The sequence below is a fragment of the Lagopus muta genome, chromosome 3, assembly GCF_023343835.1.
Source record: "Lagopus muta isolate bLagMut1 chromosome 3, bLagMut1 primary, whole genome shotgun sequence".
Classification (NCBI taxonomy): domain Eukaryota; kingdom Metazoa; phylum Chordata; class Aves; order Galliformes; family Phasianidae; genus Lagopus; species Lagopus muta.
Window position 1 is genome coordinate 85035970 of NC_064435.1, and position 17689 is coordinate 85053658.

The 17689-nt window shown below is 39.1% G+C and overlaps 1 protein-coding gene across 3 annotated transcripts in view; it reads left to right on the forward strand.

Moving 5' to 3' along the window:
- Positions 1–17689, forward strand: part of NUP153 (nucleoporin 153) — a 46583-nt gene that overhangs the window by 22503 nt on the left and 6391 nt on the right. For 2 of the 3 annotated variants that reach the window (XM_048940506.1, XM_048940505.1), the window contains exons 6-18: positions 1755–1871; positions 1998–2042; positions 2154–2207; positions 4222–4368; positions 5454–5506; positions 8509–8632; positions 10129–10266; positions 11381–11473; positions 11705–11795; positions 12100–12219; positions 13502–14116; positions 15805–15999; positions 16534–17376. In XM_048940506.1, the coding sequence (XP_048796463.1) occupies positions 1755–1871; positions 1998–2042; positions 2154–2207; positions 4222–4368; positions 5454–5506; positions 8509–8632; positions 10129–10266; positions 11381–11473; positions 11705–11795; positions 12100–12219; positions 13502–14116; positions 15805–15999; positions 16534–17376 (2635 nt within the window). The remainder of the gene's footprint in view (positions 1–1754; positions 1872–1997; positions 2043–2153; positions 2208–4221; positions 4369–5453; positions 5507–8508; positions 8633–10128; positions 10267–11380; positions 11474–11704; positions 11796–12099; positions 12220–13501; positions 14117–15804; positions 16000–16533; positions 17377–17689) is intronic. The other variant, XM_048940504.1, reaches the window with a different exon arrangement.

Below are 17689 nucleotides of genomic sequence, written 5' to 3' on the forward strand. Positions count from 1 at the left end.
GTCAGACCTGTCTGATATTTATCTGTAGAACTTACACAGTCATATCTACACTCATGCTATGAATAAATTGTATAAGGCTGTTCATTCTAAAATAGCATTGCAAATCCTTTATTCTACTACTGCCCAGAGAGGGGCATGCAGGACTAAATGCAATCTCAAGGTGAGCAGTAGCATTCTTTTTTATTTTGTTTCATATTGTTCTTTAAAAGAGTTATTTGCCCCTAAGAGTTCTGGGTGCTCTGAAACGAAGCTGTAAGTAAATGCTGATGGCTCTCAGTAACAAGAGTTGAATCAAAAATAAAAGTCAAATCAGGTTTGGTAGGAAAGTATTTTAATCAAAATGCCCTTTATAAAAAAAAATATATATATCAAAAGGAACTTGAAGGAAATTGAAACACAGTTTTCTGGATTTATTCTGGCAGTCCATTTCAGACACGGAACAAGGGCATTCTGATGCATGGGAAACCTTGAAAACTTGTTTTTAAAACTTCCTGCAAGCTGGGAGCCCTCTTTGATCAGTTATTTTAACTTTTTGCAGTGTAACTGTGGGTTACACCGAAAAGAGGAACCAGAAGATTAGGCTTTTAAAGGAGAGAGTAACTTGCTTATTCCTGTTTGCTGTGAATTATAGCAACATACTGGGAAGAGTCCAGAAGAGGGCCACCAAGATGACGGGGGGGATTGGAACATCTCTCACGAGAAGAGGCTGAGAGAGCTGGGCCTGTTCAGCTTGGATCAGGGGAGGCTCAGGGAGGATCTCATCAATGTCTGTAAATCCTTGAGGAATGGGTGCCAAGAGGATGGAGCACTGGGCTCTTTTAGCAGAGCCTCGTGCTGGGACACCAGGCAGTGGGCACAAACTGGAGCACTGGAGGTTCCATGTAGTTACCAGGAAGCAACTTCTGCGCTGTGCAGGAGATGAAACATTGATACAGGCTGTTCAGAGGCTGTGGGGTCTCTTCCTTGGAGATCTCTCTGAGATGCCTTGATGCAGGCTTGGGCACCCTGCTCTGGCTGTCCCCACTTGAGCAGGGGCTGGACTTGGTAGACCCAGAGGCCCCTTCCCAGATCAACCATCACAAGATGCTGTGAGCCTTGCTGAAGTTTTTGTATGCTGTGCAGTTTGCTTCCTATCTTCACACTGTGTGATAAGCACAATGTGGTTACACTGCCATGCTGAATTAAATTGTGGTGTAAGTAAAATAGTTTACTTCTTCATTGTAATGTGTTTTGATCTGTTACTGTTCAAGTCAGAGCTTTATCTTACTAAACAGAGAAAAAGATTTGCAGCCTCCCCTCCTGAGGGAGAGGAAGAAGCAAGAGAGAAGTAAAACTAGGAATTCTTGGTTGTGGTTGTATGCACTGATTTAAAGATGGTACACTTGCACCATTATGAAACTCTTCAGATGTGTTGTCAGTCAAAGTGCTTTCTGCATCACAAGCCTTTGCTTCAGTTCTGTTTTTCTGATTACTGCTTCAGAGATGCTGGCACTCATAACATCTTCCATCTTTACTTTCTACACATATGGATTTCTTTTTTAGTTTTATCCCTTGTGCAAGATGTATTGGAGACCCAGTTCAACTGCTATAAACTCAGAATGTATTTTCATTATGTCTTGAACTCCCAGTGAATGCATTTTTCTCTGTTGTCAGAGAATGTTGGTTATGTTGTTTGTGTAGCCTAGGACGTAAAATACATGTGTATTTAAATCAAAATTGAGCAGCATGACAGTTACAATGTTGGTTTTTTTCAGACACCAGTAAGAAGGCAGATGAAAGCTAAACAAGCAAACGTGCAATCCTATGGTGTGACAAGTTCCACAGCACGGCGCATCCTGCAGTCTCTGGAGAAGATGTCAAGTCCTCTGGCAGTAAGTGGCACTCCTTTTAATCTGCTTTATTTCATATACTTATAAAGCTTAGTACACTTGCCAGTAAAGAATGAAATTCTTCCCTGTGTTGGGCCCTGTTTAATTTATTGATTGTTTTTTCCATAGGACGCTAAAAGAATTCCATCTTCTGTTACCAGTCCGCTGTCTTCTGTAAGTTGACCGTGAAACCCACGCATTTCTATTGCATGAAACCCTCTCTCAAGGGGTGGTGGGGAGGAAAGAAAGGATCTCTAATATTTAGGCTTCCTTCCTTTCCCTTAGCCTGTGGACAGAAGCGTGTTGGATATTACGGGCTTCCATTCCTCTCGAAAACAGGTAAGAACCAGTGATGTCTTAAACTGAGAAATCTTCTTTGCTTCAGTGCTGTCACAAGAAATTTGACCTCAGTGGCACTGTACGCATGAGTACAAGTTAAGGTTAGCATTACAGGTACAAATTCATATCTTGGTTGTGTGAAAATAGATAAAAAAATGTCTTTCTACCTGCACTAAATGAAGAGCTGTGAAGATTACTTAGGTTAAACATTTATGTGATCTTTGTGTGGTGGTGTCTTGATATGTCAAATGAACAACTTTTCTAGAACACATAAAGTAGTTTTGTCTTGTCCTTCATCTTGGAGTGAAGCTGTGTGTTAAAATTCCTGTTTGGGAAAGCTTGATCTTGAAGAAGTGATCACAGATAGCAAAGTAATGATCAAGTGGTCATATAGATTTAGTGCAGGCTTCTGTGTTGATTCAGGTGTAGAAAAGGAGTACTTCTGTTTATTATCACCATCCAGATAATGAAAATGAAAATTGTTAATTTCTGTCCTTTATATAATCCCTTGATTGGATGTATAATTAAGTTTACAGTCACTTGAGAGTTTACAAACATCTGAGACTTCCTGCACCTTCTCTTTTCATGTGTGCTAAATTATAAGATTGCAGAAAAGTAAAGTACAGCATAAGTATTACCCAATTAACTACAAACAGATCTGGTGTGAATTCTCAGTTAAATTGTAGAACCACACTTGTGATAAGGCATTAAGAAAGATCTGCCAGATTTGCAACAGAGAGCTTGAAGTTGTCAGGCAGTAAACGAGTGTTGCACACAGCTGTCACTGGGTAAAAGGAGGTAGATTGTCTATTCATAATGCTAGGATTCATAATGTTTGGCAGAAGAGTAGCCTGTGATGAAAAGCAATTATTTGCAAAGGATGTGGCTCTCTGTTTTCCTGCTGAAGTGAGTGTATGGTTGACAGAACTCTTGTATGCTCAGGCAAAACTTTTGCAGTGGGTAGCAGTGATGTATGTGGTATTCCACTTATTTCAAGGATCTGCACGGGACAGAATAGCTCTTGGTGTACTAAACAGCTAACTGGGCAATTTTTATTTACTTAAGTCATTTACTTTTAAAGCCAGCAATGAAACTGTTCATTCAAAGCAGAACTGTGAATTTAAATAAAACATGTTTTAGTCAACGTTCAAATAATTCTTAGAAAGATGCATTTTTAATCACATTATAGGCAGTCAATTTTATTACCAGGTGTTGGGAGAAGTTAAAGTTTAGTGTGACATTTTCTGTTCAGATGGAAGAACAGCAAACGTTGTAAGACTGATTCTTCTGTTCGTTGAGACTGTGGATGGAGCATTTGGTAAATCTCATAGCCTCTTGAGCTTGCTTTCTGCTTGACAGTTCAGTGAAGTCAGTTTTGCAGAACATTCAGAGCTTTCTGTTAAAAAAAAAAACAACTCAGCTCTGGTCTGTGAAAATACTTTGAACGGGGAAATTAAACTAGTACTTTAAATGTACTTAGTACAAATCTAAAATGTTAGATGACGTTTTAGTGAATGAGATTATTTTAAGGTTATTTGGCAACCTTATTTTTTTTAAGTGCTCTAGTGTTTGTTTGGCTTTGAAGGAGGAAAATGTAGGTAGTATGAAGCCCAGAAGGCTCTATCAGTTGCTTCGTGCTTTGAATGATAGATCAGTGGATTAAGCTAGTAAAAAATATCACAGTGTAGGCAGAGGAAAAGAGAGGACTATTATAGGAACATGAGTTATTTTGATTATGGTAGCGTGAATTGTTTTGTCTATGAAATTAACTGCCCAATTTTGAAATGAGATTTAGTCAAACTTTGGCTACTTCTGTGTAGGTTTCTGGGCTTTATCACTGGTTTTCTGATGATTTCCCTCTGTGAGTTGAATGCTTTTAGAATTTTTTAATGATTATCATTGAGTTCCAAGACTAATGGGATGTTTATAGTTCTGTAAATTGTTTTCATCCATAAATACTGCAGTTAAATTTGGTGGGTGCCAGAATAAATTGATTACTGCTTCCCTTTCTAAGATGGAATCTCACCATCCGCCTGTTCAAAAACTGGTGACACCAAAGGCAATCTCTCTGTCAGGAAGTCGGACCCAGTATTTTAAACCATCTCTGACTCCATCTGCTGATTCTAGCAAAATTCACCAGAGAGTAGATACAAAGCACAAAGTAAGTAAATTCTGCACTCCTTACCTGCCTGGAATGTTTCTAACCAATTCCTTTAACGAGATGCTCTTTCTTTGCAGAGTACAGATAGTATGCTTGAGATAGGCATGAAAGCAGTGGGAACTATTGAGAAAAGGTTCAGGTTTTCTGGATTTAACTACGTTTTTGGAATAATTAAGTGGCCTCTGGTGGTTTCACAATGTAATGATGTTCTGTAGGGTCAGGCTGTTTTCAGTGAAAGAATATTAAAAGACAGAAGCAGTGTTTTCCTTTTGTATCCTCCTGTACACAAAGTTGTCCTTGATGGAGCATGCTGGTGTTGTGTGTAAGCTCTTCCAGGTGAGCTGTGTTCCAACTGAGATTTCTGACAATGTGTTTGGTTATAATTCTTGATCCCTTTGGTGTAGATGGAGTCTCTGGTAAGTTTTCTGTAAAAACAAGAGTGGCATCTTTCTGAAAAACCACCACATTCCCAGTACTGGTCTGAATGGAAGAACGGCCAGGTGTTAAATCTGTGGGCCTTCTAGGCAAGAGATGAAAGTGGGCAGTCGTTACTGATCGGTTACTGCTTTGAAATCTCTTAATCTCTGTATTGTTCAACCAGCACAATCTTTCTTTAACAGAGTTCTAAAAAAGAGCATAGCAGCAACTGCTTGGGGTTGTTTCTTTTGAAGGGAAGGGTGTGTTGTTTTGTTTTGATCTTTGATAAGTGATATAAGTGAAGCCTTTTTAATGGGTTTGTAAATTAGCACTAGCTTTATTAAGAAAACTTGATTTGATTCCCCATCACCCAATACTATTACCATTATGTTTCGTTTAATTACTTTCTTTAGAGAGTTTGACAAATGTGATTAACTGTTCTGTCAGTTCATCCTCAATGCTAAGAGAAGCAACAGTACTTGTTTTAGCCCCCAAATTTAGCTGTACCTGGAATATTGAATTAGAGAACAAAATTAACTAGGTAGAGGTGTATTTAGTGGTATAAATTAAAAAAAACTAGCAAAAAAAAATACAAAAAACAACATAATTCATTGTTTGCACTTTGTGTATAGTATGTATGTTCAGCTAAATCTTGAAATAATTTGCAGGAAGTGAAAGAGAAGAGTTTGCCTGAAGAACAGCGTGTGGAACCATCTGAAAGGTATGACAGATCTATTAATTTAAGGCTAACTTGAATGAAGAAAACTATCTCCTTTGTCACTGCATTCTGCCTGCAGGTCTCTCTGGAAACGCAGTAACAGTTCTAGTAGTGGGAACAAAAAATTTGTCTTTTGAGAGCTGTAAAGTCTAAATCACATTTGAAGATCAGTGTAAGTTTGAGAAAATTTTTGTTTTTAAGAAAGGAAGGAAGATGAACAAGAATGAAATCAGATTATCAGGGATGTATAAGTAATGATTTTTTCCCCATGTCTATCTCCTTAGTAGGATACGAAGGTTGGAAACAAGGCATTTAATGTAGCAGAAATGCTAAGTCACACCTGAGGCAGTGATTGAGCACCTGGTGGGAAGGCAGGAGCTCAGGTACATGCAGTGCTCCTGAGTGACCAGAAGGGGTGTGGAGTCAGGATCCAACCCTTTCCAGGCCTCATTTAAGGGTTGGCAGTGCAGGTGAGGGTATCTTGCTGGAGATCCCTGCCTTCCTGAGGCCTTCCAAGGGCAAGCAGGTTTTTTCCTTTTTTTCTGCATCTGTGGCTGCTGCATCTGGGCTCATCCTCACCTGCTGCAGCCCAGGACTTTGCTACTCTGCTGTGTTTTCCATGGAGTTATAGCATTACAGTTATGATGCTGTATCCACAGAAAGGGTATTTGCTATGGAGGCCTTTTTTCTTTAGGAAGTAAAGATAGTTTAGTTTTCAATTCAACTAAATCTCCAGTGTTAGAAATTTCAGTTTGGCAGATATTTTGTAGTTTATCAGTTTAGTTATTGGCGATTAAACCATTTATCCATCTCAATATTATCTGGAGTAAGAGCCATTAGTTTTAGTGATTTGTTTAGTCTAATTGCGTGAAGCTTGAAAGCTGGGTCCTAAAGGAATGATTCTTTGTGAAGGATTCTTTATAAGACAGAGTGGCGTACAGCTCAGGAGTATGTTTGTAGTTATCCTTTGGTTTTGGGTGTTTTTGTTTATTTGTTTGTTTGTTTGTTTTGGAATTCCTATCTTGGAGAAGTCATTTCTCTGCTCTGAATTAGCATGAAAACTAAGAGCTTCACAGAACCTTTTGAGGTCCAATGTGAGCTTGGTTCTAAAACAACATTCCCAGGGAGCTAACAGTTGTGATTGTCTTGAGAAGATTGTTCTGTGCCACATGGCTTACTTGGTTTAGGTAGGTAGAATGAGTTCTGCTCCACATAGCTCATAGTGTTTTCAATGAAGCTGGAGTGGAGGCGCTTTGCACTCTAACGTTATCTTTTGGGGTGTGGATTTTTCTCTTCAAACAACACTAACAAGACTGTTCAAAAGCCAAGCAATGCTTGTGTGGCCTGGGGCATTCTTTGGCTCACAAAAAAAGCCCAAACAAACCAACAACACCTCAATGCTTTGATTTGGTGTCTAAAAGTTTGATTTCACAACAGCTGCCTTTTCAGGGGTGTGAGATTGGCTGTAAGGTTTTGGTATGAATGCAAAGAGGTGCTGGACTTGACTTGTGTTTTTTTTTTCCCCAAACAGTTCTAAATTGTTGTTTGCAGAAATCTGTTCTCCTCCTCCATGTAAAAAGGAGATTCAGAAAACATTCTGCATTTTATTTCATTCTCAGTGCTCATTGCAATGTTGCAGTGTCTTTCTTTTTGTCCGTACAGTAGGTAGATGTTATTTTCTTTCCTTTTTTTTTTCTTTCTCCCTTTTTTGAAGCCAGTCTTTGTGTGTCGTGCTGTAGATCAGGAACACAACACTGATATTCTGGCAAGAGTGGAATACTGGTTAAGCTATTTTCAACCTACCAAAGGCTATTTGTTCTTTAAACTTGGCTGGTTGTAGGATGGATTTACTCGAAGACTGACAAATGTCTTTGCCCCTTGAAGCTGATATGTGTTAGGAGAAAGAATAATAGACTCTTATGTGCAGGCTATAGTTGTCTGAATAAAGATCTGTTTTGACATAAGGCTTTTTTCAGAATTCTGATTGACTGACACTTTGGTTTACAGAAAAGCCTGAGCGTATGGCCTTAGGGATCTGGCTTCCTCTCAGCAGTTACAGTGCTAATCAGACTGCTTTCAAGTGTCTGACAAGTTTACACCAGTTCTTTTCTTCAGTCTTCCAGAAACTGGACTTGGTGTCTTCCAATGTGTTCTAATATAATTAATTCTTTAATGACTGATTGGATAAGCTTTGATATAGTGATTTTTTTTTCCAGGGATATTTCATTTTGTTGCCATATTACTTCTGATGTTATTCTTTATTTCACTTCTGGCTTGTGATGCGGTTTTTTCTTTTTCTTCTCTTAGCACTCGCATTAGGAAATCTTTCTGGTTTTGATCAAGGCTTTCATAACAAACAGAGAAATGCCTTTGTATGCATTACAAAAGGGATCTGTGTTGGTGTCTGAAAAGAATTCTGGAATGTTGGCACACCCAAACACCTCTGCCGTTCCTTCTGATGGCCACATAAAAGCCTGAGCTGCTTCTGAAACTTCTGCCATATTATCTTACCATCTTGAGGGCTCTCTCTTCCATCAGAGCTGTTGGCAGTGTTTCCCATGTGTGCATACATACACTCTGTGTATTTTCGTGAGTTGTTCTTTTATATCCTTGCAGAATTAATGTTCATCACAGAATTGGAGAACCAGTCCATGCCTGAGCTATCTAAAAGAAGCATTAGAAATTATCAATATGAATCAGCTCTTCTATTTCAGGTCTTCTGGCTTAGTCATCATTCCCATATGGATGTTGCAACTTCGTATGTCATTTTCCTTGCTTTTTTTTAATCATTTTATTTTAAACTTGATGTTCCAAATAGCAAAAATTGTATTACCAGCATTTAGGAACTTATGAAGCAGCTTTACTTTTTTCCTGATTCTGATTAACAAGTTTCAGTTCTAGGACTGATGATGGCTATAATAGCTTGAAAATAAATTGATAACTTTTTCTTCTCTCTTTTTTCTTTTTTTTTAACACCCAACCCATGTGCTGTTATTCTGTGCTAGCAATTTGACCTACCCCAAATTCAGTACTCCTGCATCCAATGGTCTGACTTCAGGAGGAAGTGGTGGTGGCAAGATGAGAAGGGAAAGAGGGGTACACTACGTATCAAAGTCTGGACAAGAACAGGTAAGTGACTTTTCCATTGATTGCTGTCTTTGAGATGACTGAAGTCTGTGAGTTTTATCACCTCACAGTGAATTATAAGAATGCTGCCTTAGGTTTGTGGGTTTTTTTTTCTTGTGGGCTTCAGAGCAAGCTCCTGTTTACTTACTCTGTTTGAGCCTTGCTGTGTAGCTCTGAAATCTGTAGTTCTGCTGTACTGGAGATTCCTTGCGCTATAAAGTTTCCCACCAGCAGTTAAATGAATGAGTCCTAAGAACAGGAATGTTTTAGTGGAGATTTGTATCATTTCTGTACTGCAGTGATCCTTGAAACAAGTGCCAAGTACGTAAACAAAGCGTACTGAATTTATTGTTTCCTATTTACGTCTCGTAGACACGTGGGCCAAGAGTTCATAAGAGAATTAGAAAATGGTGTTCTGCACGTCTGCTAATGATAACTTAGCACTTCTGATACTTAACTCAACTTGTTGTGAGGGGTTTTTTTTCTTGTTCTAAAACTGTAGGCACAAATACTCAAAAGATGATTTTCTGATTGGATGCTATCTGAGCTGCCTGTAACTGTATCTGTAGTGTTAGTCTTTAAGTTGGTCTTTTAACTGATGCAGTATAAAGAAATCACTAACAATGGAGTATGTATGTGTAATTCAAATAAAATAGTGATAGAGATAAAACTAGCTAAGTTCTGTAAACTTTCCTAATCAAAATAGTGAAACATTGTAAGTCATAGGATACACTGAATGTCTGTGGTACCAATTTATCTCTCTGCTTAGTTGTTCATTTCTATTTAGATCTTGGTGCTTCTTGCAGATTGTGATTAGGTTGGTAGTTCTCATTTAAACCAAACTCATCCAGTCTTGGTTATCAAATAGCTTAAAAGGCAAGAACAAACCCAGTTCTTTTTAAGATGTACTGATTTGTGATTTGCATCCTCATACGTGGCAGGATTTATCAGAGTACAGTCTTCTGTAGCTTTCTTTGCAGGCATTTTCTGTTTTGTTTGTGTACTGAAGCCACATACCTTAAATGTTACATTTTTCTAAATTCACTGTTGTAGTGGCTTCAGAAATTTGAGCAGCTGCCCTGTCCAGTTCTGCAAGAACACTTTCTCATTTGTCTTGAGACTTTAATATTAAAGGAAGAAATGTGAGGATATTTAGAAATGGTGATGTTTCTTTAGAGCATTAATGACTAAAGCATAGAAAACAGCAACAAAAAAGTCTGATCTGTACCTCTCTGTTCTGCACAGGTAACGATTTTGAGGTAACTGCAGTATTCTTACTGGGCTAGTGGTGAATGTGATGTAATGTGAAAGCAGGCCTGCCATGAATTAAAACTGCACAGACTGAGATGGGGAGATTAGGAATCCCTTTTGAAAACTTGCTTTCTCTTAATCTGTGTCTGTGTTACTTTTATTGTTTAATTTTATTAAGAAGTGAGAGTGGAGCAGGATGAGAAAGTAGCATGTTTTGTAAAGGGAAAAATTTTAATTTACAACTCTAGGAAGTAGAGGAACCGGTGCTGCCGAAAATATCCCTGCCCATCAGTACTGCATCACTGGCTCCTTTCAACTTCAGTTTTCTGACTAGCAGTACTGTCTCGTCGTCACCAAGCACTGTTTCCACATCAGTGATGAACAAGGTAAATCTTTGTTGTATGCTGTGAATGCTTTTCAGTATGAGTATATATCTGCTTTGTTGCAAGTTAACTTCTGTGGTACTCGTGGAACTAACCAGCATTAGTTCATACTGAGTTGAATAATTCAGAGTTGTATTCAAATTTGGAGAGAAAAATGCAGTTTTTTGATTGTCAGTCTTGAACTTGCAAACATCTGGTTAAGGTAACTGTATAACTGTGGAATTTTAGGGGGGTGGGATTTTATGCCAAGTTGTTCATTCTGGTTTTGGCAGGGATAGAGTTAATTTTCTTTATAGTTATAGCTGTGCAAAGTTGCCTGTCTGCAGTGAACGCAGTGTTGATAGCAGACCAGTGTTCAGCTGTTGTTGTGTAATGCTTATACAGCATCAAGGCCATGTCTGCTTCTCACGCAGCCCTGGCAGCAAGCAGGCCAAGGTGCACAAGGGCTGGGAGAGGGCTCAGCCAGGACAGTGTCCTGTGTGACCACAGGGATGAGCCATACCAATAGCACTGTGCTCAGCAGCAACACAGGGGGACAAAAGAGGGGATGTGCAGAGGCACAGCATTTGGTTTTCCAAGTGGCCATTGTGCTACTGTCTGATTCTTTTCCCTGCCCATGTGAAGGGAGTGACTAGCTGCCTACGATGGTTACACCATGATGTGAGGTTATTGAATGACAGCTAGATTAAGTGGTCGTTCAAGCCTTGCATAGAACGAGCTTAGGGTGCAATAATTGAGATTAGTATAGAAAAATAAACATTAATCAGTTCCAGAATAGTTGAGATAATTTTGCATTTTTTGAAGCAGGTATCTGCTTTAACCTGTCAAGGAAGTTCTTTAGTAGAGCTGAGTTTAGATATCTTCAATTCCTGCTTTTCCATATGTTTAGACCTAAGTAGCATCTCATCTTTTTCTCTTGGTTTGTGTGATGTAGTTTTAAAGATGATGTCTTGCGTACTCATTAGCAGACTTCATTTTATTTTATTGTTGCTTCCATCTGTGGATTAGAAATAACTAAAACATCAGATTTCTGAACTTCTGCAAAACTTCTGTTGGATTCTGAATTCAGGTAGTTGCTGCTCTTAGATATAAACTTCTAATTCTTTTGAAAATACAGGTACAACCAACAAGTAATGTTGGCAGTCCTGTGTTCAGATTTTCATCTCCTATTGTGAAATCTACTGAGGCAGAAGTGCTACCTCCGTTGTCTGTAAGTAAAAGAAAAAAACTCAACTTTTTATCAGACCTTTAGTAGAATATTGGAGACCTTTAAAACAGGGCTGTGCTAATGGGAAAAACGATTATGTAGGTTTCTGGCTTATAAGCAGTCATCCAGTATGTATACCGAAAATTTGGAGATTTGGTGTCAGACTTGTATTTATGTGTGAATTTCATTAAATTTCTTTAGTTTCAGACTCTGAAAAGCCTCTCTTTTTTGTAGCAGATGGGGTTTACATTCAGTGTTCCTGTTGTCAAATCGGCAGAGCGCTCTGGATGCAGCGATACAGCAGCGACGCCCTTCCTTACCCGCGGTAACTGCAACTTTAGCACTTCACTTCTGAAGTGCAGGTCTTCTTTTTTGTGTTATTAAATACTGAATCTCTTCTTTCTGAGCATGCTAGTGATTTCAGACAGTGTTGGGCTTCTGCAGTATTTTTTTTTTCAGTGACAGATCTGCTTTTACAAGGTGTAACTAAAAATTGTAAAGCGGGTTGAATTTTGAAGATTCTTAGATTCAGGAAAGTTGGAAGTTCTTGTTACTGGCAAAAGTGGGTGTATTCTGTTCTAATTGGATTGCATCATGAGAGATGTTTTTGTTTTCTCTTGTTTCTGCAGATACCAGCGCTGTAAACAGCATCAGCAATAAAAAGGAAGAAAAAGAAGAGTATGATGGTCCCTTCAAACCTGCAAAGGTCTTAAAGGAAGGGAGTGTGTTAGACATTCTAAGAAACCCTGGTGAGATAATGAACTTCTTCTTAAAAGATACAGCAGAAAAAATGCTTACATGGATTTAAAAAAGAAAAAAAAAAGCTTATGTCATGGTTAATGCAGTATCAGCTGTAAATACAAATGTAGGAAAGCACTGTGTTAAGTGCTACGTCCGTTAGGATGAATCTGCCCCTTCTGAGTGGTTTTTATTGCTGAAAGTAAAACTGCACCTTCAAAACCAGATGGATTACATCTCTGTTGTGCTAGGATGTAAATGAGTTATGAAAACAATCAAATAATCAGCGCTTGATTTGAAATAAGTAAACTTTATGGAATTGAAAAGGAAATGTTTGTAAACCTCAGCGTTCCTGTCCCATTTTCAACAGTCCTGAAAATATAAATATATATGTAAAAAAAGAAAGAATAAGGGATTCCATTTCTAAATATGTTGCAAAAGCTGCAAATCTTTGGGCCTTAAATTGTAATTTTTTTTGTACTGGAAGGAGCTAAGTGGGAGAAAATTCCTTTGTTTAAAGAAAGACCTCTGAATGAAGTGACTGTCACTTCTTCAATTTAAGAGAAGCAGGATCTACATCCACACTGTTCAAAGGCTTCATTGCTGGCTAAAAAATAAGCCAACGACACAGTATTTATTTTAGCTTTACAGGCAACTTGAGCTGCTACTGAAGGTGCATTTCCTTTACTGTATCTTTGTTAGTAGCTTCTGTTTTCTGTTAGAATTGGCACCTTAAAGGAACAAGTTGGCCTGTGTCCAGCGCACTTTAAAGGAAGATTATAAAATTGAGACAATTGTTCTACTGTCTTCTTGTTAATTAATATTCAGCACCTGTAGGGAAATAATCGTGCACATTATTGTTCACAGGACAAACTGCTGCACGGTTACTGAAGTGAATAAGAATAGTTACTACAGAAGGAATGGCTTCAGAAATTTGATTTGCTTGGGCGTGGTGTCTGAATGAAACGGAATTATTTCCAGTGCGTGATGGACAGTCAGATTTCAGTCAGCCACTGTTTGCTCACACGTGTCAACTAGTGAAAAAATTGATTTCAAACTTTACTGAAATTGAAGAGTTAAATGAAGCTTTCTGTTGTGTCTCAGTGCAGCATATGAAACACAATCCCTTTAGATCAGATTTCCAGGGACTTCCTTTTGCTCTCAGTCTGAATGTATATTTGTAACTGTTGACACTTGAGTTGAAATTTATGCCCTGTAGTGTCCTTAGTAACTGCTAACTGTAGTGAGGTACAGCTTTAACAGGAAGATATGTATATTTTTTTCCTCCTCCAGGATTTACATCTGTAAAAACACAATCCTCTGCATCTGCACAGCCTATCACAAGCACAGCGGTCTATACAAGGCCTGCGATAAGTAGTTTTTCTGCAGGTAAAGAGACCTCGAAACAAGCATCGTCGTATTGGCAGACTGATCCGTGTGACCCATGTTTGCAGAACAAAGCCACAGACAGCAAGTGTGTCACTTGCCAAGCTGCTAAAGTGTCAACAGCTGAGAGTACGAAACAGACGATGAGCTCAAGTCCGAGTGGCTCCACAAAGGCAGCAGCCTCTCCAGTGGGGATGCTGGGCTTTGGAGACAAATTCAAGGCAGCGCCTGGAACGTGGGATTGTGATACTTGTCTGGTCCAGAACAAACCTGAAGCTACCAAATGCATAGCATGTGAGACACCAAAGCCTGGGATGGGAGTAATGCCTACTCTGGCATTGCCAGTGACCACAGAGAGCTCGGTGACTGTGACGTCCTCCTCCAGCAGCACTGACACCACAGTCACTCTGGGCTTTGGAGACAAGTTTAAGAAGCCAAAAGGCTCTTGGGACTGTGCAACATGCTTTGTATCAAATAAGGCAGAAGATAGCAAATGTGTATCCTGTCAGTCCGAGAAACCAGGTATGGCCTTTTTTTTTCTTTTTTTTTTTAACCTGTTAAGAAAACCTGTTGTTTCCATCTTAGTCTGTGGTTTTTGTTATGGAATTAAAAACAAAACAACAGAAAAACATAGAAAATGTTTTGAACACCACAACAGCCAGATGTGATTGGTGGATTAGTGCTTGTCTGCAAGAATGACTACAAGCACTTTGAAGGTGTCAGCCCAGGTTCCAGCCTATCCCATTAATTGAACTGATTGTGCAGTGTGTTAGTACAGAGCTGAGTCAAAGCAAATACTCCCTGCATTGCTGTTGGTGAGGAAAGATGTCTGAACTGGGTGGCTTAATTTAAGAACTATTCACTGATTTTTCACCAGAAAAAAATGTGAACTCTGTAGAAGGAGTTTAAAAAAAAACAACAAAACTGTTTCAAAAAAGTAAAAATCATATTTACAAACCACGGTCAAAAATATCTCCACTCACCTCTTGTATTACATGAAGGGAGATAGGAAGCTGGATTTCAAGACTGTGTCGTCCTAACTAGTCTTCTTTAGCTAAAACAAAACCTGATGTCCAGGTATCCCAGTGAAGGGCAGTGGTAGGCTTCAAGAACACAGGTAACCCACTGGGTTCTTCAGTCTGGTTCTGGATTGTCACCCTCTATTTGACATTGTAAATGTCTTGACTCTACACATCATTTAATATGCTAATATGTCAAAAAACACATTTTCAAATATATTCCTGAAGAAAAAAAATAAGGACCAACTAGATTTTGGTTTTGTGATCATGCTGTACAATAAAAGTGAAATTTCATCAGGTAAGATAATGCATTTCAGGGGGAGCTGATTCTCTTGGAGAGCCTCTGAGAACCTTTATCTGAAACTGCAGCCATTGCAAGGAGGGATTTTGAAAATGCAGGGCTTACTGTTATCCTCCTGGTGCAGGGAACTGCATGGATATGTTACATCAGTGAAGGGGAAGAGTGTTGAAAATAAGATGAGGATAAAATCTGCTGGGTATACCATGAAAGAGAAACCCTGCCTTTATTGTTTCAAATACAAGGGTTTTGTTTTTTTTTTTTTTTCTTGCCTCCCTTTTAAAAGCTGCCCTCAGTGATTTAAAACAGTTGGAGTGAAGATGTCAGTGTGATGCTTTTTGCCTTCTGGGTGGCTGCTTCAATCCTCATGCTTGTGGAGCTACAAGTTTTCTGCCGCAGCATCAACTATTCCTTTGCAGGGAGAAAAGTCACAAGGAAAGGAATGTCTTTCAGGCCTCTTTTATGGAGGTTTCTGCTGCTCTTGATGACAGTGCAGCTTGTGTGCTGAACAGAGCTGCGTGTCTGGAATCTTTGGGTTGCTTTCTGTTTGTTTCATGATGGTATAGTTTCCAACATGTCTGACTTTGGAGATAAATCAATCTGATAAATTCTTAGCTTCCCATCACTTTACACTCATCACCGATTTGTGTGTGCTAACATTGACTATGGGTTACTTGTGTCAGCAGAAATTATTTTTGTAAGTTTGGTTGATAAGAATACCCATGAATTACATCTGAAATGGGTTGTGTTGTTGAATTGTATGAATAGCTGTTGTTTGATGTTTCACTGTTACACCTGTCTGATCTGTAAACTCGAGAGCATTTGAGAGGTTCTTAAACTTTATGTTCACTTTATAACTCAAGCAGAGTGTTTAATTACTGCTTATCTCCTAGGGAGTTCAGTGCCTGTGACCAGCAGCAGTGCGTCTGCATTTGCTGCTCCTTCTGGAGAACTTCTGGATTTAGACAAATTCAAGAAGCCTGAAGGAAGCTGGGATTGTGAGGTCTGCTTGGTCCAAAACAAACCGGAGGCCACAAAGTGTGTAGCCTGTGAAAGTGCAAAGCCAGGCACCAAAGCAGAGTTCAAAGGTAATACTGAGTGGTTAAAATGAGGATGTGCATTCTGCAGTTTGTTTTGCTTTGACTTTTTTTAGAGCTGAGTTAGTTTTTTTCCTTAGAGCTATGGCAGCTCTGTTCATTTTTACCTGTAGGAGTATTATCTAGATAAGATCACGTGTATGTTTCCACACATTTTCCCAAGAATAAATGTATGCTTTTTAGAGAAAAGCCTTTTTTAACAACATGCTTGTTCTTACATGATGTTCGTTTGCAGTTTAGACAAAAAGTGTAATAATAATGTAATGTGTATTACATCTAATACCAGTGCACATCTGATAGCCAAGCAGCAGACAGAAAAATACCATTGTGAAAAGGTCTATTTAGAGAGAAGCGTGAGGGAATTTTGTTTTCTGTTTTGATTTTGGGTTGTTTTTTGAGTTTTGTTTTATTTTTACAGTTCTGATTGGGAAGTTTGGGACTAGAAACTCGCTAAGTAGCTGAAGCCTTCATGTGCCACAGATGTACCATAGAGTACAAAGTAAACGTTATTTCTTACTTCTGCAGGTTTTGATGCTTCTGCTGTGTCCACAAATGCTGCAGTGCCATCATTTACATTTGGTGTTCAGTCATCATCCTCTGATTCTCAAACATCGAGTACCACAGGAAGTTTTAAATTCGGAGAACAAGGGAGCTTCAAGTTTGGCATTGCATCTGAATCTGCATCTTCTAACGCTGCGCCTGGGGGATTCAAGTTTCCCAGCAGTTCTGGGAACTTCAAATTTGGAGTTTCATCCTCGGACTCTAAATCAGAAGAGAATAAAAAGGAAGATAAAAGTAACAATTTTACCTTTGGCCTTCCGTCTACAAGTAGTCCAGCTCCTTTAACGTTTCAGTTTGGGACAGCAAGCCTGGGACAGCAGGAAAAGAAAGAGCAACAACCAGTATTGGGAGGTTTCAGTTTTGGTTCAAGTTCTACTTCTTCCATAACTACCAATGAGAATAAAACCGCAGTCGCTGGCTTCACTTTTGGAACCGTGGCAGAAAATGAAGTTGCGTCAGCTTCTTTTGCATTTAAGAAACCAGATGAGAGAAAGGACGAAACTCCTTCAACCAAGGGAGGCTTCTCTTTTGGTAACGTGGAGTCGACACCTGCCTCGCAGTTTGTTTTGGGAAGGACAGAAGAGAAACAGGATTCTGTCAGTTCTGCTGCTCCGTTAGTGTTTGGGAAGAAAGCTGACAGTGAAGAGTCAAAGGCACAACCTGTCTTTTCCGTCGGGCAGTCTGAGCATACCAAAGAAGAAAGCACAGCAAAACCTATGTTCAACTTCAGCTTTGTTAAACCATCAGAGAAGGAAACCGAGCAGGCAAAGCCAGCTTTTTCATTTGGGGCCCAAGCCAGTACTTCAGGTAAGCAGAATATCTTTTGTCTTCAACTGTCTACGTCCCTCAGATAGTACCTCTGAAGTCATAAGTTACAAAATCTGTAGGAGCTGATAGGTTAATGTACTGGAGCTTTAGAAAAAGCTTAACTACTGTATGTAGTGTAATTTCTGTTCCAGTTGTTGATGTATAGACAATTAGTAGCAATTCCTATTTCAATTTCAGTGAGTTTTAAGACTAGGTTTGGACAAGAAGAAAAGAAATCGTTGCACCTTAATGAATTTGTGTTGCATCCCACAAGAAAACAGATGTTTTGTATGGTTTCTGTGCTAGCACCATC